The 24,205-nt window shown below is 34.4% G+C and overlaps 1 protein-coding gene across 3 annotated transcripts in view; it reads left to right on the top strand.

Annotated features, from left to right (window-relative positions):
- The window catches only part of PTPRQ (protein tyrosine phosphatase receptor type Q), a 218,832-nt gene that overhangs the window by 151,714 nt on the left and 42,913 nt on the right, over positions 1-24,205 (top strand). For all 3 annotated transcript variants that reach the window (XM_077952472.1, XM_077952473.1, NM_001193766.3), the window contains 6 exon segments: positions 668-734; positions 3,851-4,009; positions 4,630-4,852; positions 6,546-6,619; positions 17,222-17,321; positions 20,058-20,186. In XM_077952472.1, the coding sequence (XP_077808598.1) occupies positions 668-734; positions 3,851-4,009; positions 4,630-4,852; positions 6,546-6,619; positions 17,222-17,321; positions 20,058-20,186 (752 nt within the window).

The following is a 24,205-nucleotide window of genomic DNA, read 5'->3' on the forward strand; positions in this document are numbered from 1 at the left end:
GAAAATAAGATTCTGTGTCTACAGCTTCCTTAGCACAAAGTTAATTGAAAGGATTTCGTTTGTGTAAATCACCCTCTGTGTATACAAACAGAAATGTTTTATGTGCATATGCTGCATTATGCAGGTTATAGCGTCAGATACTTTGGGGCAGGGGTGAAGAAGGGCATAAAGGCCATCTTTCAGGGGAATGATTTAATACAGGAAAACTGGGAGGCTGAAGGAATAGGATTTCATCTCAGAGAGGGAAAAAAAGAGGATCTTGAATATGGATTTAAAGGAGGCCAGAGTTACCTAGCTACAGAGAGAAGGAACAGATGTTAGAGTAGATGACAGGAAAGCGTAGATCTAGTGGCTGTAGTGCTCTGTTCTTCCTATGTTCACATTAAAACCACAGTCGGTCCAGGTCTCAGTGATAGGGCTGTTTAGATCACTCAGCCTTTGTTCTCAGCGTTTAGTACTAGAACATCAATTTTAAGACATACTCCATTGTTAATGTTCTTCCTACACATATTATATTCAAGTGCAAGAAAATATAATTAATAGACTGTATGTAGTTGTTTTTTAAAGAATCATTTAAAATTACATGTAACTGTAATCAGTTATATATATATATAAATACATACGTAAGCATAACATGAAAATAGTAACAAATGTTTCTTTGTTTCAGATTTACGCAGTCAATAGTGCTGGTGCAGGTCCAAAGGTTCCGATGAGAATAACCATGGATATCAAAGGTACATACATGAGCTACCTTCCTATGAAATGCTATTAATCAGTGATTATAATTTAAATTCCATACTTGAAATAAGGATGTAGACAAGTCTTTAAGTGATAAATATGCATATATTAAGCATATATTAAGTAGTAATATGTGGTTATTAAAGCTATAGTTAAAAATGTTTCAATAATGATGTGAATTGCCATGTTAAAGGGAATATCTTTATTTTATATTTCTTTAATATATTTTATATTTCTAAGTTTAAATTTTTAAAGACAAATTTTATAGTCTGTTATTTTATGTTTCTTTAAATATTATTGAAAAGAAAGTGTGTTTAAATTGCCTAACATTAGACTTTGACTAGGTCTAATTAGATTATTACATTGTTTCACTGATTTTTATTTTGGAAGTGAGATTCTTTCAGTTAATCAAATAGTGTTTTTTGAACTACCATGTAGTTGGTTTATGATTCTGACTGTAAAGTAAGTCTATCAGTTCATGATTCTGGCAAGTATCTTTCATAGAAAATATAACTAAAAATTGGGTCCCCCTTTCAAAAAAAACAAAAAATATGAAACCCAAAAAAGATGATTAAGCGGAATTTAGAGCCATTCAAATGATCACGGTGCCCTTTCTTCCTGAGAGTGAAAACCAGCAGGTAATAATTGTGCCATCTCTCTAAAAATGTGTAATAAAACCTTCAGGGAGGTTTCAAAAACTGAAGTGGATGAACTTTTAGTAGAATTCTACCTGATATGTCTCTTTCTAAAGCAAAAAGTAACTTTTTTCAGTCTTTGGCAAATACAGCAGAGCACCATGATTAAAAGTGACAGCATTAGGCTGGGTCTAGGATCAAACTGCTGGATTGAATCATGGATTAGCCACTTGATATCTGTTTGAATTTGAGAAAGTTTCTTAACCTCTACAGGCCTGCAAAATGGAGATAATACCAGTTCCTATCTCAAAGTTCATTGTGAGGATTAAAAGAGAATCTGAAGAAACCCTTAAGACCCCTGCCTGGAAACTTGTACTATTAAGAATAAAAAATATTCCGTGTTAGATGAAACTGATAAATTTTATCGTTTTATCAATGGATTATTTATATAATTGTGATACTCTTTATAAGTGTTTGATTTAAATTGATAAATTATGTACTTTGGAAGATGTACAAATGCATAAGGTCTTTAAAAACATCAATTATTTCACAAAATGACTTCACAAAGAATAGCATGAGTCGTACCTTCTTAATTTCTCTTTGTTGTTCAGTGGCAGACATGTAGGTGTGCAGATAGCAATACATGCATCACTTTTATGGTTTAGTAAAACTTCCCATTTCAGATGCTTTTCCCATCCCCGTGCCAGGTTGGTTAATCTTGACTTTTACTCCTTACCTAAGGCAGGGAGACTTATGACTTCTAGTCTGGAGAAGATATATGAACATAGTCTTAGTGATGGGGTCCTAGAGAAATTATTTTTTCTCTACTAATACACATTATTTTATTAACAATGTGGAATATTCCATTGGTAGTAGTCTCATGAAATTTGCATTTTATAGGTAATATGAAGTCATATAGTAATGTCCAATGCTGGATTCCTCTAACTGGAAATCTTTGCCTGGGTACTCCCCAGTGACCTGGCTGAGAGTCTCAGAGCTACCTGAAACCTGAGCCTCTTCCTACTGAATCCTGCCTTTCATCTTCCCTTTTACGGGTATCATACCTGCGATCTGTGGCACTTACTCCTTCCCTCTGTCCCTTAATTCTTCACAGATAATTCCCCCAAGAAACCTCTTACACATCCAGTCTCATTTTAGCCTTTATTTGTCTTAGTACTCAAACTGATACATTTGAGTATCAATTGAGTAAGAAATTTGCATTTGAATCTGATGCTCAAAAAAGAGTGAACTATAGAACCGAGTCAAAAAAATTGATTCAAATGTTGGTATTTGTCTTTGATAACTATGTGACATAAGCTCTTTTCCCTATATACAAAATGAAAACAATATTGCTAATCCTGTGGGATTATTAAGAAGCTTTAAAAAAGAGAGTCTTAAAAAATATGGAAATTGAAATTTGGTTAAGTAACTTACTGATGCTCAAGCACTACACACACACACACACACACACACACACACACACACACAGAGAGAGAGAGTGAACTGTAAGACCAAGGTGAAACAAGCAGAGCTTCTTTACATATAGTTTGGAGATATTTGTATGCATTGATGATAAATTATGAATTATCATGGCTCTTCTAGAAGTTATTCTGGTAATCTGTTAAGATTAAAAGTACATATATCTTTTGTTGTAGAAATTCTTCTCGTAGAAATCTATTTCATAGAAACAAAAGGATAAGTAAATAAAGCTCATTGTAAAACAAGGCTAATTATTGTAGCACATGTGTAAAAACTGGAGGAAAAGTGAATTCCTATCACCAGATGAACGGTTGAATAAATATGATGCAGCGACACCATGATATGTAATAATAGTCGTTAAGAAGAATGAGTTAGCGCTGTACCTGGTCACTTGGAAACACTTAACCAAGTTATATTTAAGCAAAAAAGCAGTATGAGGGGTAATTATAATACATACTAGAGCCCCATTAGAAAAAGCAAACAGTGAGAAGAGTGTATTGTGCATGACTATTTATCTATTTTGATATGATTATGTGAACATGGAAGAAAATATGGGAAACTATCAGCTAGATGTTTAGCATGGATTAACTGTGGGAGGGGTGCTGGTATGACTAGAACAGAAATTAGTGAACCAGCTAAAAGAAGCAAAAGAAACTACACTAAAATTATAGTAATTAGTAAATATGTTTATGCGTTTATAAAAAATATATATGAGTGAGAGCATATATAAATTGAATTTTTAATATGCAAAGAGGAGTCAGGTGCCTGAAAATCACACCTGGGCTCTATTATCTCAGGAAAGTCTCAAATACATAATTATGCTTTCAGGAGATAATAATTGCTAAATGTCTGCTCTCTCCAAGCACAACTCTGTATAATTTGTTATTTATGTTTGTCATCACTTTATCGGTAAATTATCTGCATGAAAGGGAAAGGGTTTTTCTTTTACTGATGAAGCAAAAACATCAATTGTAGTGACATTTCTTCTTTGTTTATAGCTCCAGCACGACCAAAATCCAAACCAACCCCTATTTATGATGCCACAGGAAAACTGCTTGTGACTTCAACAACAATTACAATCAGAATGCCAATATGTTATTACAGTGATGATCATGGACCAATAAAAAATGTACAAGTGCTTGTGACAGAAACAGGAGGTATCATCAAATGTCAGTTCATCTTTTTAAATCGTGGAATGTAAATTGCTGAGTGCTAAAAAGAATGTAGTTCAAATTAAGATTGACTGCCAGTTATCACACACCTCTTGAGATTAATAGATTGTCAATATTGTTATTAGCGATACCAATCATTTCTTTGTAAGTAAACAAATAAGTCATTTATTTATTTTATGTATAAAACTTTTATAAATGTCATTTATTTATACCAATGATTTATTTATTCTTATTTACCTAGCAAGGAAAGGCACAGTTAAAATATGTGATTTATTAGTTCCATATACTAGTAGACAAACATGTTTTGACTTTGGTAAGATGGAATCTTCATAGCTTCTTTGGAGGTGTGAACAAGTTAGTTACTCTTGATTGAGGGATGTTCTTTCTCTACCTGATAAATCATCCTTTATAACAATTCCTGTAGATTCCCATGTAACAGAGAAGAACAGGGTTACCTGCCTGTCAAGGTGGATCACTTGAATCATCTCTGGTGACTGATGTTGCATCCAGATTCCCCTTATGAAATTATAAAAACACTATTTATAAATGTAAAAATATATTCACATGTTATTTGTAATTATTATTCTCTTTATTTCTGAAAATAGCTCAGCATGATGGAAATGTAACAAAGTGGTATGATGCATATTTTAATAAAGCAAGGCCATATTTCACAAATGAAGGCTTTCCTAACCCTCCATGTACAGAAGGAAAGACAAAGTTTAGTGGCAATGAAGAAATCTACATCATAGGGGCTGATAATGCCTGCATGATTCCCGGCAATGAAGACAAAATTTGCAATGGACCACTGAAACCAAAAAAGCAATACTTGTAAGTATAGGTTGTATCTACCATGCATTCTGTTAGCAAGCTAGTTAGTAACTTTCATCCATCCACCTGTCCTTTCATCTTTCCAATAAGCACTGGATGCCCACCATGTATAGTGACCTGATTTTTTCCAGCACTAGGAATAGAAAGATAAACCAAAAATTATTCTTACATTCCATAAACATACAGTATTATAGGGGAAACAGGCAACCCTAAGAGTAATTATGATTTGATAAGTTATATAAGGACATTGTGAAAAATGTACTACTGGAGAACATAGGTATATAGGAGAATTTGATTCTTTCTGTAGAGGACAGTGTGACTAATGTGTTTTTCACTTATTATTTTGCCATGCATGCTGATGTACAGGATTTTTGAAACACTATCCTATCCTTTGATTTAACAGTGGCTTCCCTTTATGTCACTCATAACAATAACTCTCTACTTTTTATCTCATCAAACATCTGAATGAGTGATAGAAATATTTAATACTGCCTTTAATATTTAGCTATTTATAGCCCCTAAAAACCTAACATTTTAAAATCAATTTGATATTTTGTCTGTATTAAATTATTTGCCAAATTGATTATTTTTCTTTTGAATTGATTGTATTATTTTTGTATCATAAGACTACAATTTTTAAAAGAATCATCTTAACCTTATGTGATTTTCAAAATATAATTTTTACTAGTAGTTTTAAAAATGCAGGTGCTTTCATTTGTGCCTGTTAGTTAAAACATTATCAAATTCATTACAAATGTCCTAAGCCAAGTTAACATTGGAAAAATTAGAGAAATTAGGCAAATAAAAATAATGCTTTATCATCTGTATTAAATACAATTACTTTGGTTCAAATTCTAGGTTATTGCCTGAATATCTATTACATATATGATAATTTTAAAAATGATATACCACCAAGTATCATGTTTATTCATATTTATAGTTTATTTATTTTGCATATTTGTTCCCGAAACAGATTCTTCATATAACAAATAAAATCATAAGAATTTTATAATGGTAGAAGTTAAATCATGTATTGCAATGTATTGGTTTTATGTTTTTAAATGCCCTTATGCCTTTATTTTTAAATTAAGTAAATTTCAATTGTCTCTGAGGATTTGAGCATCTTTTTGTAATTTTTAAGCTTGATCTTCTCCTGTATCCTTTATTTCAAATGCTATGGAAGCATAAAAGTATACAGATGCAACTGTGCGCACACAGAAATAACAAACATTGTTCCTGATGTGTTTACATGTGAACAAGACAAGTTCTATATCATCATTCTAATCTGATTCACTAGCGTTTGCTAAAGTGATTGAGGTATAACAGTTATTATGCCTTTTATTTATAAATTATGTTAGTGGAACATCCTTCACAGATATCAGATCATTCCATCTAAAGAAATCCATGAAGGAGGTGATCTGCTTCAGTTGTTTAAGCTGCTAACTGTTCACAAGTTTACCTAATTTTTAGCCCCTGCCTCAACAAATTCATTGGGTCAAAGTACGAGATAATTATTTGTCTCATATGAATATAGCATGTATTTCTCCTGATGATGATTCCATTCAAAATTTTCATCTTGTAAATTCATTTTATTTTGAATAAAATATATAGTTTTTGTAATTATTTCTTGAGTTATTCCTAGGAAAAATCACATGATATGCAAAGTGTTGATTTTTCTTTTTTTATTTTATAGATTTAAATTTAGAGCTACAAATGTTATGGGACAATTTACTGACTCTGATTATTCTGACCCTGTTAAGACTTTAGGTAAGACATATTTTGAAGTTTAATTTATAATCTCAACATATTTATCAAAGTTGGAACATTTATTTGTAAATGATTAATCCATGTCTAGATGTTCTTAAATGCAAACTCATTTAAATCTTAATTAGCCTCTCTAATAATATTTGTGGGTTTTTAAAATTTTTTATTTTAGGTTTAGGAGTACCTGTGAAGGTTTGTTACATAAATATGTGTCATGGGGGTTTTCTGTACATATTTTTACATCACCCAGGTATTAAACCCAGCACCCAATGGTTATCTTTTCTGCTTTTCTCCCTCCTCTCACCCTCCAGCCTCAAGTAGACGCCAGCGTCTGTTATTTCCTTCTTTGTGTTCTTAAGTTCTTATCATTTAGCTCCCACTTATAAGTGATAATGTATGGTATCTGGCTTTGTGTTCCTGCATTAGTTTGTAAGGATTATAGCCTCTAGCTCAATCCATGTTCCCACAAAAGATATGATCTTGTTCTTTTTATGGCTGCATAATACTCCACAGTGCATATGTACCAAGACACCTGCACACTGTTCACTGCAGCACTGTTCACAATAGCAAAGACATGGAATCAACCTAAATGCTCATTAATGACAGACTGGATGAAGAAAATCTAAAAGTATTTGTAATCTTCCTTTAAAAGGTGGATGTTCCATACATTCTTATCTGGACATTGGTTTTGTCAGGGTATTGGTTCTATGCTGAGATAACTAACATTATACCAAATAAATATTTATTTGGTTCTTTTAATATACAATCTTAAATATAAAGCATTTTTACCTATATATGCTTGTGGAAAATTTCCTTAAATAACCCTAAAAACTATATTCTTACAAGTCCTTTTTAAAATATTTATTTTAAACAACTCTTTCATGAGTTTCTTTCACTTATACCCATCTAAATCAAGCTTACATAACACAAGAATACGGTTTAGTCAGATATATATATATATATATATAAAATCGTCGTCTCATTATCACCATTGCCATAGTCCTATCTAACATTAAATATTCTGTGCCTGACACCCTTCTAGCTCTTTGCACATATTAACTGGAGAACTCATCTCAACTATCTTTTAAGTTAGGTCAGTGCTTCTCAGAGTGGTTTTATAGCCCAGGGGATATTTGGCAATGTCTGGAACCATTCTTGGTTGCCATAACAGAATGGTAGTGATGGTGGTGCATGCTACCGGCATCTAGTGGGCAAAGATTAGGAATGCTGCTAAATTTCCACAATGCACAGAACAGTCCATAATGTCAGTGCTCCTGAGGATGAGAAACTCTGACTTAAGCCCTAATGTTGACTCCGTTTTACAGATGAGGAAAACAACGCTCAGATTCTTTCAGTATTTAAGTGGCTAGGCCAGGATTCCAACATTACAGAACAGGATTTCATAACACTACATTACAAACACGGGATTTAGACCTGCGTTCAAATCTTGGCTCTGTCACTTGAGAAAATAATTTAATTTCTATATATCTGAGTTTCCTTTGTTGGGAAAATATTGATAAGAGTATTATCCTTGAGGAGTTGTTGAAGTTTTGCATTAAACAACATATATAAAGATATTAATATTTTATAGTTAGTAAATTTTTTAAGTTTAATAGCTTTTTGGGGTAGATTATAATAACATATTTCAGAAGTATTTTTATTTAGGAGAAATTATTTCTCTAGCATTTAACTGAGAGGATCACAACATTCTACATCATTTGCACCAGGCCCTTTAAAGCTCCAATTTATTTGTCTGTAATACCTTAAAGAACTGTGTGAACAGGGTATTTCTGGGGCACCACTTGAGAATGTGGGACTTTGTGTGCTGCTCAGAACCTGGAGAGCTGTTGCTCAGTGTATCTTGAACTGCTGATAGACTTCAGTGAGAGTTATGACAGGAGAAAGACAGATTGTCCCAACATTTTTCGCCAGAAATTCTCATCAGGTTATGGAAATACTAATTGTACAAAAAGCCAGCCTCCACAGCCTCTACATACAATCAAGGAAATTTTGCATCTTGAAGAAATAAAAAAGGGGCATGTAGTTTGCTACGTAGATGTCTGTAGAGAAATAAAAAATAAAGTTCTTTGGCTAAAATGCTTTTTTACCAAATAATTTCATCATTTTAAAGCTAGCTGATTAGTCTTGTGGTTTTGAAATTGTATCAAGTGTTTCTTCATTTGATAGGTGAGTCTATCACACTCTGATGCCACCACAGTGAAATAAATGTCTTCTTGTCATCAACATAATTTCCTATAGGTTACAGCATTCAGAAGTCATTACTCCAGCTAAGTAGTGATCCTGGTGCATTTGCCAGTGGAAGGTAAAAGACCTAGACAAGACAGATAACTCATGTGTATTAGGAGATAATATTTTATAGGAGCAGTGCTGAAAGGAGCTAGCCTTGCTGTGTTGTATGACGTTCTCTTTCATCAGCTTACTGGTTTCATACAGATTTTTCATGGGAAGGCAACATGTCCAGTCAGTTATCTGAGAGGCAAAGTTTAGACATTCAGGGTAATAGAAATGAGAAAGAAAAGCCGTAAAAGGGGGAAGCCCCAAGGATCAGGAACCACAGGGCACAGGAGCATGATTCCTTAGATTCTGCTAAATGGCTTCTCTCTGCCCAATGATGGCCTCATCCAGCACTACAGGTAATCTCAAGGAGCTCCTCAGTAATAGTCTTCTCTTTCTTCTTTCCACTCACAGTCAAGGTGGTGGAATACAACCGTTAATCCTGGAATGTAGCAGAAATACACAGTCAGGTTTCTGATTCCTTCTTTGGAATTATAACCACTGCCACCCCAATCATCTAGGTATGAATCTTGGTGTGCTGTGGTAACAGAAGGAGTCCACAGTGAGTAAAAGATGTGTAATAAAGGACAGAGCACAGGATCCTACGAAGACTAGGGAAGGAGGGACTGATGAAACGTAGACTGGACACAATACATAGAAAGGCATTGGGCTGCTGGGGGATAGTGACAAGGAAGGGTCCTATGTATCTATTATCAAATTACTTGGAGTTCAGTATATTGTTTGTAGACCAGTGGCATAATGACAGTCTTTTAGGTTGCTCCTTAGAGTGATCTTCCAGGGACTCTCTCCTGAGATACAGCAGCTTTGTTAATTGGCCTTTACCCTACAATGGTTATTCTGGATTGACCACATGGAGTTCTGCTATTTAGATAGTCATTTATAGCGAGTAAGACAGTGACAAGTGGAAACAGAGGAACTTCCTTGGTTTGTAATTGTTAGTTGTGGTGAAATGAGAATGCAACCACTGGAGCAGAATTCCTCAATGACTAGCAAAGTAGCCCAGCCATTTCTCTGGTTAATGGATTTAACACCATCAATTACTGTTGTCATATTTGCTTTCTACCAGACCATTGAGTGCCGTGGTTCTATGGAGATTAGAGTCACTTTGATAGGTCAAGCAACAAATAACATCCCCTAGAAGTGGTCCTGGTCCATTTGACATTAATAGAAGGCTGTAGATCAGGAGTATCCAATCTTTTGGCTTTTCTGGGCCACGTTGAAAGAAGAAGAATTGTCTTGGGCTACATATAAAATACGTCAACACTAACAATAGCTGATGAACCAAAAAAAAAAAAAATTGTACAACCATGTCTTAATGTTTAAAGAAAGTTTTAGAATTTCTGTTGGCCCACATCCAAAGTTGTCCTGGGCCAAATGCAGCCCATGAGCTGCGAGTTGGACAAGCTCACCACAGATTCAAAAGAGTTTTTAGTAAAAGAACTTTGCAAGGGAAGAAACTCTAGAAGAACTCAAAGAGAAAACAAAGTTTATCAGTTCTCCAATGGTCAGTGGTAAGAATGGTTTCATGGTTGTGAGAACAGAGGCAGGCAAATAATAAAGTGCATTCATATAATACCCCTAGTGTCATCAGAAGATGAGAAAGGGTAATTGAGTCCTTTTTTCTCTCAAATATGTCATGTGTTGGGATATATGAATCATTTGCGGCAGGTTAGGAACTCAAACATTCCTAATAAGCCTGCTGAAGACATATGTGTGCATGTAATCCCAGACTACAGAGAGAGAAGTCTAGGTCCCATCAAGGTCATCCACCCACCAGGGGATAAGCATTCATTCACTGGTATTTTGCACACCACAGGCAGTGAGCACTAAGCCGAGTTGCCTGTCTGTTGAAACTTTAGGATTTAAGAGCTTTTGCAAGGCTCTGTTTCCACAGACCATTGTAGTGGTAATTACGCCTCTCAGAGACATCATTATTTGGAGTTTAAAATTAGGGGCAAAAGAATCACCATAGACTGATAATCTTAAAAATGCTTAAGTTTAGTGAAAGGGGCTAATGAAAGTACAAGTGAGAGGGGGCCAGGCAGAGCTTCACTGGATGGATAAGTACGAGACTGTGGAAGAGCAGTTTGCATTTAGGGAAACCTTTCCGGTCTGTAGGGATAAACAGGGAAGATAACATATGCATTATTTTAATCCTAAATAAATACTTGAAACTTATTTGATTTCGTTTTTACTCAAGATTGAGTATTGGCATTTTTATTATCAAAATTCACAAAAAACACTTTTAAAGTTTTTGAAGAAATCTTCCCGAGGCACTTCACTGTATAGAAAGTGCTTGTAGGCAATGTTTTGATTACAAGGTTTAATTATAGAGGAATCCTGTGATTTGAAAACCAGACACCCATTTCTGTACCTTACAGGGCTCTCATTAAAGCTGAACATGATGAAACCTTAAACCCCATGGCAAAGGCACTCTGTGATTGTTTTCTTTTGTCATAACACTTCTCATTTAATTACTATGCTAACAATGAAAAGTTCCAATGTGCTCACTTAGATTCAGAAATAGGGAGTTGCTATGTGTCTTTTGCATCCAAGGGATTACTTCCCTAAAGTCACCAGAGGAACAGAGGAAGGTTGTATTTTGTTAACGAGACAGTGGTAATGTGGTAGTGAACCTCACAGACTATGCAGTCAAGACAGATATATTTCAGGCAGGCTTAGTTTATATATTGAATTCATGAGATTGTGGGTTAATTACTTAACCAATTATTTTCAAGTTCTGAAATCTTATTTCTAAAATGAGAATACTAATACCCACTTCAGAAGCTAACGAGGAGATTAAGCCAGATGAATAAAATGGATGAATAAATATGAAATGTTTGTTAATAAAAATACCTGTCATTGTTTATGTACCAAGTCTTTACGGGGTTTTCCATATAAACTCATGCATCTTCACTGTAACTCTGTAACAAGAACTCCTATTTACATATCGCCAATTTCTAGGTAAGAAATTTGAAGCATTGTGGTTTTTAGTAACTTCACCAAGGTTTTTAACCATCCCAAAGGTGGTAGCAGAACCTGCTTTCAGACCCAGGCAGCATGACCCTAGTCAGTGCTGTACTTGCAACCATTGCACACACTATCTGCAAATCACTAAGTCCCCAAGTAGCCCCCAGTTCTTTACCATGGGTGATGTTTCTGCTCCCACATCCTATCTTTGCTTACCATTTTCTCTTCTTGATATTTTTAATTATTTCTAGCTGCTCTCTTTTCTCACACTTTGTCTTGGCTCTTGAGGTTAGTGTTCACAGGTAAGCATGTGTTGTTTTTGTGTGCAAAGATATGTTTTACTTTTATTTTTTTTTAACACTGAATAATGTGACTTTTCTCACACCCTAGCAAACACTTTATTAGCTACTTTTAAATTTTTTCCTGTCTGTATGGATGAAAATGAGTTCATTCCTATAGGGTGTTTTAATCTATATGTTTAAAATTTTATTGAATATTGACAGATTACACATGTATATATTTATGGGGAACAGAGTGATGCCATGATATATGTATACCATGTGCAAATATATATTTATGGGGAACAGAGTGATGGCATGATATATGTATACCATGTGCAATTATTGAATCCAGTTAATTAACAAATCCATCACCTCAAGCACTTATCATTTATTCCTCCTATCTAACTCTATTTCTTGAATTATGGAATTGAGTAACTTTTAGTAAATTATTTGCCTTGTGTTTGAATATCCTATGTGACTAGCACTGGGTCAAAAGAGAAGATGAACTCCTTATACTTCAGTCCTGTTATAAGAACTCACTTTTTCTAATAATAATAATAATAATAATAAAGAAGGAGGAGGAGGAGGAGGAGGAGGAGAAGGAAAAGGAGAAGGAGGAAAAGATTTTCCATTTTATGTGCACCTTTGTATTGAGCCAGGCATTGTACTATGAGCTTTACATCTCATTGAATTCAAGCTTCTCCTTAGAGAATAGGCTTAAAAACGGACTTAAAAAGTTGGATACATATGCTGAATTTAAATAATGATAACTTCAGTCAGAAGATAATACTTATGAAAAATTAGTGCTTTAGAATTATGATTTGCCAAATTATAGTAGTACAATTTATTATGTAAACAGAACAGTTTAATGTGATTTGTCACAGGATTTTAAGTCTAGTCAGAAATGACTTGCGCCTATTACAAAAAGAATCATGTTTATATTTTTAAGTAAAAGAATTCCATTTTCTATTAAAGGATTCGGAGAAGTGACATCATTCTGTACTGTTAATGCTCTGTGGGTCCATGCATAACAGTGAATCAGAAAGTGTACTTGATAATCAGGGAACATTTTGTCCTCTCTCAGTGACACTTTTGTAATTCATGTGCCCAAAGGATTACATATTGTTTATTAATATATTATATGTCATTTCCTCATTTGGCCAGTGCTTTGAAATGGTAATCTAATCTAAAAAATTTTTTCGTGTGGTCTATGAGAACATTTTTTTCCCACTGAGTTCTAAGACCCAGTGATTCATTATTAGCTAATAAAGAGGATTCTTTATTCATTTTCATGCCTCCTTTCCCAAGCATATCCAATTAGAGTCACCATGTGAAAATTCATAAATCAAACCATTCGTATTTTAATGTATAAAAAAGTGTATCTAAAATACTTTATAGATACATGCTGCTTTCTCATTTTTAAAATTTAGCTGGAGATTCTAGCAGACAATGAAGTGCTGATAACTATTTATTCAAATCCACCACGCAGGATAGCCACAAGAACTCTTTTCATATTGGTAACATTTCATAAGTACCAATACAGGACAAAAAGATGAAGCATTAATACTTGCCTATTTTACAGATAGGTAACCTATTTTGTCACTTGACTGTAATACTTTGTGCAGTAAAATTATAAATCATCATGTAACTTAAAATTGATTACAATTTTAATTAGTAGCTGTGCTTAAAAGAAATTATTAATAATTTTTATATTCTTATTTGGTTCAATGCCTGATCTTCAAACGTGAACATTTTTAATGTTTTTCAAAATCAAAATATTTGTTCATTAGTAAATTTAGCAAATATTTATTTAACATTTACTATGTGCACAGTACATGTCTCAGAACGTGGAATAGTTTTGTATAAAACAAAAACCCCTGTACTCAAAGGGGCTTACATTCTGGAGGGAAGGACAGAGAATAAACAGTAAGAAAAATAAATAAGTTATTTATATGTTAAAAGAAGATAAAGTTATGGAGGAAAAAAAGTAGAACAGAGGGAAGGAGGAGTGCAGGGGGAGGCAGAAAGTGCAGGGAGTTGTGTCCTTCAATTTTAAATAGGGTGCTGTGTTAGTCTGCTCAATCTGCCATCACAAGATGTCATACATGGGGTGTGTTAAACAATTAAAGTTTATTTCCTCACAGTTCCGAAGGCTAGAAATCTAGGATCAAGGTTCCTGCCCATTTGGTATCAGGTGAGGGCTCTCTTTCTGGCTTACAGATGGTTGCCTTCTTACAGTGTCCTCACATGGCCCTTCCTTAGTGCATGAATGGAGATAGAGAGAATATGGTAGGGGGAGGAGGAGGAGAAAGGAGTGAGTCACACACACACACACACACAGAGAGAGAGAGAGAGAGATGGAGAGCAAACTGTGTCTCTTCTTATAAGTTACTAATCCTATCAGATCAGGGCCCCACCCTATGACCTCATTTAACTTTAATTACTTTCTTACTCCAAATGCAGCCATACTGGGGATTCGGGCTTCAACATATTAATTTGGGGGAAGCACATGTATTCAGCATGTATAGCATTCACTATAACAGATGGTCATTGAGAATGTATTTCAGCAAACCTTTAAAGGAAATGAAGTGGCTACCCAGAAAGATATACAAGGGATACACACCTCTGCAGGCAGAGGAAGAAGCTACTGCAAAAGCCCTGTGTCAAGAATGGCTTTGTGTTATTCATCATTAAGGAGGCTAATCTGGCCCCTGGGAGTGAGCAAGCAAGGTGGGGACTGGAAGGGAAATCAGAGGGGTAACAGGGGACCAGACAGTTAATGAGGGACCAGATCACACAGGCCACTGAAAGGATATGGGCTTTTCTCGGTGAGAGATGAGGAGGATTTTAAGCAGAGAAATAATATTTTAAAAGGATTGTCCTTGCTTGTATATTGAAAATAGGCGGAATAAGGACAAAGGTCGATACAGGGAGACTTGCTAAGTTTTTAGTTCTGCAAGACAGGATGGTGGCCTAGATCAGGTTATTAGCAGCAAAGGTGGAGCAAAGTGAATGGAACATACATAAAAGTAGAAAAAATAGTGTCACGAACCCCCAAATACCTACTAACTAGATTTAATAATAATTAACATTTTGCCACATTTGTTTTATTTAGGCATTTGTTCACTTATTTCTGAAGTAAAGTAAGTCACAGAACACATATTCCACTCCTAAATACTTTAGTATGTTTCTCTAATAAGTACATTTTTATTATATTGCTGTGGTTAAACTTAGTAAGTTATCAGTATTATTTAAGCTACTTGTATATACGTTTTCAAATCACCCTTTGATTTTTTTATTTATAGTTAATTTATTTGAATCAGGATCCAAATAAGAATTTGCACATTATCTTTGATTGTTCTGTTTCTTCTATTTTTTTTAAAGAGCCTTCTTTTCTCCTTTCTTTTCCCCCTATGTCATAGACTCACTGAAGAAATCAGGTAAGTTGTCACGTAGGAAGTCCCATATTCTGGATCTGTCTGGTTGTTTTCTCTTGATGTCCTTTAATTTTTTTTCTTTCTGCCACTTTCTTGTAAATTAGAAATAAGAACTAAAGGTTTGAGTATTCACAGTCAACATTACTGTCAGAAGTACATTATAGGTCTTGCTGACTAGATCAAAATACCTTCCATCAGGAAGTGTAGAATATCTGATTGTTACACATGATGCTAAAATTGATCAGTAGGCTTGGTGGCAGCAACAGCATGATACTCCATTGAAAAGTTGGTTTTGACCACTCACAACCAGCAAATAATCTATACAGTAATATTTTATCATGCTATAAATGTCCAATTCCCCATTAACTTTCCTCCTAATCATTTTAGAATACATTTATGTTTGTTACCTGAATCAACTATTTCATTAGAAATACTGATTATTTTTAATTTCATCTCTCCTTTATCAGTTATTCAACAAAATTCTCTTCTAATAATGAGCTTTATCTCCTTAACGAGGGCTATTTTTAAAAAGTCATAAAATACAGTTCAGATAAGAAAGGCAGAAAAATATACATTTCAATTACAAATTAATCAAGAATATTTAGGCCAAGGAGATGGTCTAGTTATAGCCAGAGTTTACAAATTAGTATTTTTTTTAACTATTGAGTACTAGGATTGATAACTGGGTGATGAAATAATCTGTGCAACAAACTCCTGTGACACGAGTTTATCTATATAACAAACATTCACATGTGGCCTCCGAATCTAAGATAAAAGTTTTTTTAAAATCAGTATTTTTGTTATTTTTATTTCTTTTATTAAATATTATTATTTTTTATTTCCAATCAGTTTCCATTTTTATTCAATATAAGGCTTAAGTTCTTCCCTCTTTGGCCAGTAGGAGCCCCTTCAGGAGGATCCTTTGTTCCTTTTATACCAGTAGCCTTTTGTTAGCTTCCTAGATCTCTAGCACCATTATATGTCTTGAATTGGTTTCGTTCCTTACTCCCACTTTGCAATTACCATCTTTCCAAGGTTACATGGTTTCTTTGGTGAAAAGTACAAATATGCTGAAGATAGAGCCTATGGGATTTCCTCACATGTTTTGAATGTATTCCATGAAAGAGAGTCAAAGATGACTCCAGGGTTTTGGCCTTAGCAACTACGGTAATGGAGTGTCCATCAACTGAGAGGTGGGAGGATACAGGGGAAAGGAGGGAAGTGTACATGTTCAATTTTGGACATATCGATTTTAACATTTTAAGTATACTTCAAAATAAAGACATCTGGTAGACAGATATGTAAGTCTGAAGTCTGGTAAATAAAAACTAAGCAGTCATCATCACATAAATGAAATTAAAACTGGGAGACTAGATGGGCTCACATTGGGAGTGAGTTTAGATAGAAAAAACAAGAGGACCCAGGACAGAGCCCCAAAGTTAAAAAATCTAGGAGAAGAGGAACAAACAATTTGCTACGTTTTACTAGTATTCTTCAGCAAAGAATATTTTCTTATGCCAAGATAATGCTTTTTGGTAGTTTGGGATCCAAGATAGGATTCCATAATAATATGTAATGATCATGTTATCCCTCTTCTCCAGGGGAAGGACTTTCAGAAAGAACCGTAGAGATCATTCTTTCTGTCACTTTGTGTATCCTTTCAATAATTCTCCTTGGAACAGCTATTTTTGCATTTGCAAGGTAAGATTTATTTGTGCTTATATTCCAGGATGCTTTATGGGCATTATATCAGTCATAGTCCAATCAGGAGACAGAAGCCACAACAATTACTTGAATGGGAAACATTTTTATTTTTAATATTTTTAATAGATAAAAATGTATTTATCATGTACAATATGATACTTTAAAGTGTGTATGCATTGTTGATTCACTAAATCTAGCCATAAAAAGAAAGAAATCCTGCTATTTGAAAACATTTAATATAAAGAACTGTTAACTAGCAGAAATGGCTAACTAATAAAGAGAGTAAAAGAGAAATCTTAGAGTCCAGAAGTAGCAAGCACAACAAAGCAGCTACTCTCTTTAACTTGAGGGAGAGAGGACAGTAAACAACCAGAACTGAAAGAAGTTATCTCCCACGACTTACATGGAATCGCTACTGCGAGCACATGCAACCTATCTACTCTCTTTAACTTGAGGGAGAGAGGACAGTAAACAACTAGAACTGAAAGAAGTTGTCTCCCAAGACTTACATGGAATCGCTACTGCGAGCACATGCAACCTATCACCTACCAGTGAGCAAAGAAATATGACAGAGGGAAGGGGCTGGAGCTGTTCCGTAGAAGCTACCCATCATTATTAGATGGTAGGCAGGCTGGAATTGGTAATAGAAGCATCCCATTCTTGCTGAATGGTGTAGGTGAATCGTTCACCAATGGCATGGGCAGAACATTCACTTCAGAGGCAACAACAGCTCATCCAAGTGAGCTGCTGGGCTCTCGCAATGAATAACAATAATGCAGGACTGGGTCCACAAGGGCAGTGTTTTCCTCTTGCTACTGCCTCTCAGGGTCACTCTAGTGCCCTCTATTGACAAAACCTCACATTCGGTCGGCTGGCAAAAGAGAAATGTAGGTTCCAGCTCCAATATCAAAGAGCACAGCAAACAAGAGGAGGTTTGGAGATGTGAGACAACAAGGTGAAAACACAAAAGCAGAAGCTTTCAGGCCATCTACATCTTTTAAAGTAATTTATAACTCTGATAGGTTTAATTTAAAATGTCTCAATCAGGTCTAAATATTAAAGTTTATACAGAAAGAGATCTTTTTTACACTTAGAACAACACTTGTAAAATGTGCAGCTTCCTTATATGGTAGACCCTCTTGTCAGGCTTACTTTCTGAACATGCCTGTGTTGAATTTTCCAAGTGTATCTTTCCATTCTCAGCATCAGCATTCTAATTCCCTTATTATTCACAAGGCCTCATTGGAAATCTTACTTCTGACCTCAAAATCTAGCTTAATAAGGCAGATTGCCAAGTTAAAGTATGTTATATTTGTAAAATAAACTTTCTACCAATTTCCTAAATAGTTCAACAGACCATTTTTATTTCAGCTGAAGAGTGTAGTTCTGTATTCTAAATGCTATGTATTATGGTTCATCTAGACGCTCTTAAAGCATAATTTTAATAGATAATTTGAAAGGCTCTTGAAAAAGATATTTTCTCTATACCACATACTGTTGGCAGATTTAGCCAGAAGACAGTGAGAGAGTTATCATTCTAGGCACTTTGAATGCTATACTGTGTAAAATATGGGCCTTGTCCCTAAGGAGTATGGACTGGCCACATTTATATAATTTCCCTGTTGTAAACTCTTCTCTGACTTCTCCTTTCTCTACAAGATGAACTCCTTATGTGAGCAGGAAATGGTCCTCCTTATTCCCTACAACTTCCCTACTCACTAGCTAAAGGGATCTATTCTCACTTGAACATTCCTTGGGCGTTTATACATTCTGCTTTTGTTCAGTCAACCTGAAATGTGCTTCCTCCTCCTTCTCATCCTGGAACATCCAAGTCAAATTCTTCTTCTTTACCTCCTCTAAGTAATAATAACTGTAACTTATGTAACTAATCAGGCACTGTCTTATGAGTTGTAATTTGAATCTTTTTTCTCTTTTTATGTTTTTTCTGCATTTAAATCTGGCCTCTCAACTAAATTGTAATGTCCTTGAGGGTAGAACACATGTTTTATACTTTCTATATCATCCTTGATACCCAACTCTTAATAAATACTAAATATTTGAAATGTGAAAGGTAGAATAGCTAAACATTACTTTGTAATATACCATACTGTGTCATGGAGAAATAAGCATGTAAAGGGCTTAAGATGAAAAGAATTTGATTTGATTCTCAGATTCATGTGACTTTTATTTTTGAACGTAAACTTTCTGATTATAAAGATAATATCTACTCACAATACTTTTATAAAAATTCAATAAGATGATTTGAAAATAATTTTTAAGTATTTTCATGCATGTAAAAATATTTCATATATGTGAAAACAATGGGGCATTATCTGTTAGCACTAGTATTGATAGCATTGAGCTATTTTCACTTTGGCATAGTTCCTTTATGTGACAAATCAATGAGGTAGCTAGAGAGAAGAGAAACAAGATCACAGCATAAGTCTTCTTGGCTCTATATTTAAATGTACCAATGACTCAGGGCTTCATCAACTAATCATTTGGAACTCCATCCCAATAACTTATTAGAAAAAAAAAAAGAAAGTAGAATAGGTTCTATGGAATTAAAACAAGAAAAAGAAGTCGAGTAGCTATAAATTTGTAACATGTTCAGAGAGGTGATTTTAACAAAGAAATTATTTGACTAAATGTCTTTACTTAAAAAGAAAACTAAACCTAATTTTATATATTTCTATGAAACTCCCTTGTTGGACTTTACTCCACTTATTTTAGGATTCGACAGAAGCAAAAAGAAGGTGGCACATACTCTCCTCGGAATGCAGAAATTACTGACACTAAATTCAAGCTGGATCAGCTCATCACAGTGGCAGACCTGGAACTGAAGGACGAGAGATTAACGCGGTGAGCACACTCCTGTGGGCGAACTGTGGTCCAGAGGGCCTGGAGCCATGACCCTATTCTGACCTATGCTTGTTGGAAGTGTTTGTGGGGCTCTAATTTACACAGGTCACAGAGATCTTCTTTCAAAGAGTGACCTCCGTCTTCTACACACTTCTCACTGGTGTTCGGAGAATCACTTAATCTTCCTTATATTTTGAGTTAAATATGAACTTCGGACTATAATGTTGAATCAGGATTATTTTCCTGAGACAAATATTTTTCCACATTAAACCTTTGACATTATGTTTAATAATTCATTTCATATGATAGATTTTTACATGAAACTTTTCTGGAAGTGTCCACATTTTCAATCACGGGTTTAAATTAATTAAATTTATAACGACTTGATATTATTTATATCCATTTTTATAAAAGCTTTTTGATAACTGTTTCAGTATAAAAGTACATAAAAGTCTAAGTTGTATATGATATCATTTTTAAATGTCTTTGTATTTAAAAATTAAATATAAAGTAAAAAATTACCTTCAGAAGGAAAAGTAAAAACCTGTACTAAATATGTTTCACTGGTACCTATTGGAAATAATAAAGTACACAATTTTAAAGAAAAAAAATTATAAATCCTTTTAAAAGCATTGTCAATAATTCAAAATGTTAGCACATTATGAAAACTTGTCTATTAAGATAATTCGTCAAATTCTTAATGAAAACTACCATCAGGCTATTTTAGCAAGTTTGCATTTTTATAAGATTCAATAATATGTAATGCTTATAAGCACAAAGTAATTGTTACCAAGTACTTGCTCAGCTCTGTTAAAATTTAAAAAATTATTAATTTTGAAAATATGGCATCAAAGGTCTTGGACTCTAAAAGAATTATTCATTTGTAGTTGTCACTTATTAAAGTTGGTCTTTATCTAATAGATGGACTTTGCAAGTACATTGCCAGCATTTCTAAAAATATCTAATACGTGCTATAGAGGAAAGTGTCATCTGATAAGCAAAGTCCTTCCAAATGCTACAAAATGAAGGTTATTCAGTGTTATCACTAAATTGCAAGGAAATGTGTTTTCTTGGATATGACAGCTGACTTTTTAAACATTCAGATGTTGATCTTTACGTTTGTCCTATCCAAAAATGGATAGTACTCCAAAGATTTAAGTGTCAGATGATTGCAAGTTATCCAAGACATAGTTTTCTATATAAGAAATATTATGTATAAAATATCAAATATGTAAAAAGAATCAATAACAGATTCTCAGGGTAACTCACCTAAGTGAAACCATATCATAGGAACACAAGCACTGCTACTACTAGATTGTGTCTCAGTCCTTAAGGAATCATTCTGCATCATCAAAGAAAGTTTTTCCTCCTTTCCTCGTATGGGCCAAATGAATTTTAGTGGTATCCTCCTAGCCTCTTTCCTGCACTCCATCCTTAGTTCCTTTTGCCCCTCCTCAGGCCTGTGTGGCCCATCCCTTTATTCTACACCTGAAAATGTATAAGGGAAAAAATTCAAATCTCTCAGTGCAATTAATTTTAGCTATTTGAACAATACAGTTGAATCTGTTCATACTAAAATGTAAACTTTTAAGACCGCTCCCCTACCCAACACTGGTAGGCATTTGCATTTTGTGAAAAGAGTACTTAGTAGCCCCTGAAAAAATCCTTAATAAGTATATCTTCAGGAAATATAATGAAATGAAAAAGCACTGTTTATGATGTCATGTTTTTAAACACTCAATATTGGAGAAAGTATTATTTATCAACAAGGTTACATTCTAGGCAGACTGTGGTGAGATTCAATCCCCTAAGCACTATGTATTTTCACAGCTTGCCCCTTTCTCTACTTCTGAACACTAAATACAGCCATCATAAAAAATTAGAAAAGGCCGGGTCTGGTAGCTCATGCCTGTAATCCCAGCACTTTGGGAGGCCGAGGAGGGTGGATAACCTGAGGTCAGGAGATTGAAACCAGCCTGGCTAGCATGGTGAAACCCCATCTCTATTAAAAATATAAAATTAGCCCAGCATGGTGGCACGTGCCTGTAGTCCCAGCTATTCAGGAGGCTGAAGCAGAAGAATCGCTTGAACCAGGAACTGCAGGTTGCAGTGAGCTGAGATTGCACCACTGCACTCCAGTCTGGGTGACAGAGCGAGACTCCATCTCAAAAAAAGGAAAAAAAAAAGTAGTTTTTTTTGTTTTGTTTTGTTTTGTTTTTATTTTTGTTTTTTTTTGCAATGACTGTCATGGCAGCTACAGAAAAGTTTCAGATCATGGAAAAGGTGGGCAATGAATGTATAGATTGTTTACTATTGGTTATTTGTAATTCAGGGTTTACTTTATTTGACCTTCATTCTTCATTATTTATTTTTCCACTTCTATGTTTATTTATTGACATATTGCATTATTTGTAAAAGGGTTTAAAAGTGAAATAATATTTCAGATAATTTTTATTTTGTTACACACAGAGAATTAGTATATATTACCCATAATAATAGCAAAATTGGAAATATTAGTTTCCATGCTTTTCACTTTTTCACTTGTTTGTTGTGATTCTAGTATTCACAGTTGTTTGTAATTCTAATGGCACATAATAACATGCTTTGCTGGACTTATTACAGAAATGCATTAAAGTAACAATTAAGTGATTTGGGCATTAATTCTTCAGTACAGAGATCTGTGTCCAGCTTTACTATTTATGCAATATTTTTATGTTCATAAAGTCACTAAGACAATGGACAATAAGACTGGAAAAAATAACAAATATAATTAGCTGCATGTACATACACCTGGGTTCTGTCATTTGGTGAAGCTCTAAAGCTCTTCACCTGTTTTGAGGTGTTTGAAGATCTAAATCCATTCAAAGTCAATCAGAGACTGATGGTAGATTCTAGGAGTCAGAACCAAGAAGTTTGATTTAGCTCCCTAAATTGTTGGCAGACTTCTACCACATGTCTTTGTTATCTGCAGGAAGGAACTTCTATAATTTCTCTTAAATCTACCCCGCTAATAGGCTGGGCGTGGCGGCTCATGCCTATAATCTCAGCACTTTGGGAGGCCTAGGTGGGTGGATCACCTGAGGTCAGGATTTTGAGACCAGCCGGCCCAACATGGCAAAACCCCATCTGTACTAAAAATACAAAAATTAGCCTGGCGTGGTGGCACATGCCTGTAATCCCAGCTACTCATGAGGCTGAGGCAGGAGAATCACTTGAACCCAGGAGGTTGGAAGTGGCAGTGAGCCAAGATCGCACCATTGCACTCCAGCCCGGGCAACAAGAGTGAAAGTCCGTCATAAACAAAACAAAACAAAACAAAACAAAACAAAACAAAAACTACCCAGCTAACATATGCTCTCTCTACTTGATTCTTAGGCATGTCCTTTTTATTCCAGCCTGCTAAATTTTTCATGCAAAATTGAGCTCATAATTTTTCTCAGTCCTGTATGTTTTCCCATGTCCAAAAGATAAATGATAAAAGAAGAATCTGTAATCAATAATTAAAATAATAATTTTAGGAAGTTATTGACTAGGCAAAAATAAAACAAAAAACAAACATGGTGCTTGTGCTAAGTCCTTCCAAGGATTTATGGTTTCATATTTTAGAAATTATTAACTGTTTTATACTCTCTGCCTGTATATTTACATTTTAAAGCCAATTCTGTAATTTTTGTTACTTGTAAATTCTCATTATTTAATTATGTTCCACTTTGTTTCGCAAAACTTTTAAAAATGCCTTCTCTCACTCTATACTATTTCTTCCCAAGCGAGAGCAGAAGTCAAATAAAGATGTAGTGCTCTTTAATTCCATGAAAAAAATTCAAGGATGTACCAAAATAATATTTTAAATTCTCAACTGGAATAATTATATTATGCACAAAAATTATTCACATTTTATGTTTAAGTTTAGGTAACACAAACTATAATTCTTAGGAAGAATATTTAACATTTTGGGCTCATCTGTTTCACACTTACCAAATTAGGAAATGATCCTTGTGTTTTGTTATTTAATAAACAGA

Source organism: Macaca mulatta, chromosome 11 (assembly GCF_049350105.2).
Source record: "Macaca mulatta isolate MMU2019108-1 chromosome 11, T2T-MMU8v2.0, whole genome shotgun sequence".
NCBI lineage: Eukaryota > Metazoa > Chordata > Mammalia > Primates > Cercopithecidae > Macaca > Macaca mulatta.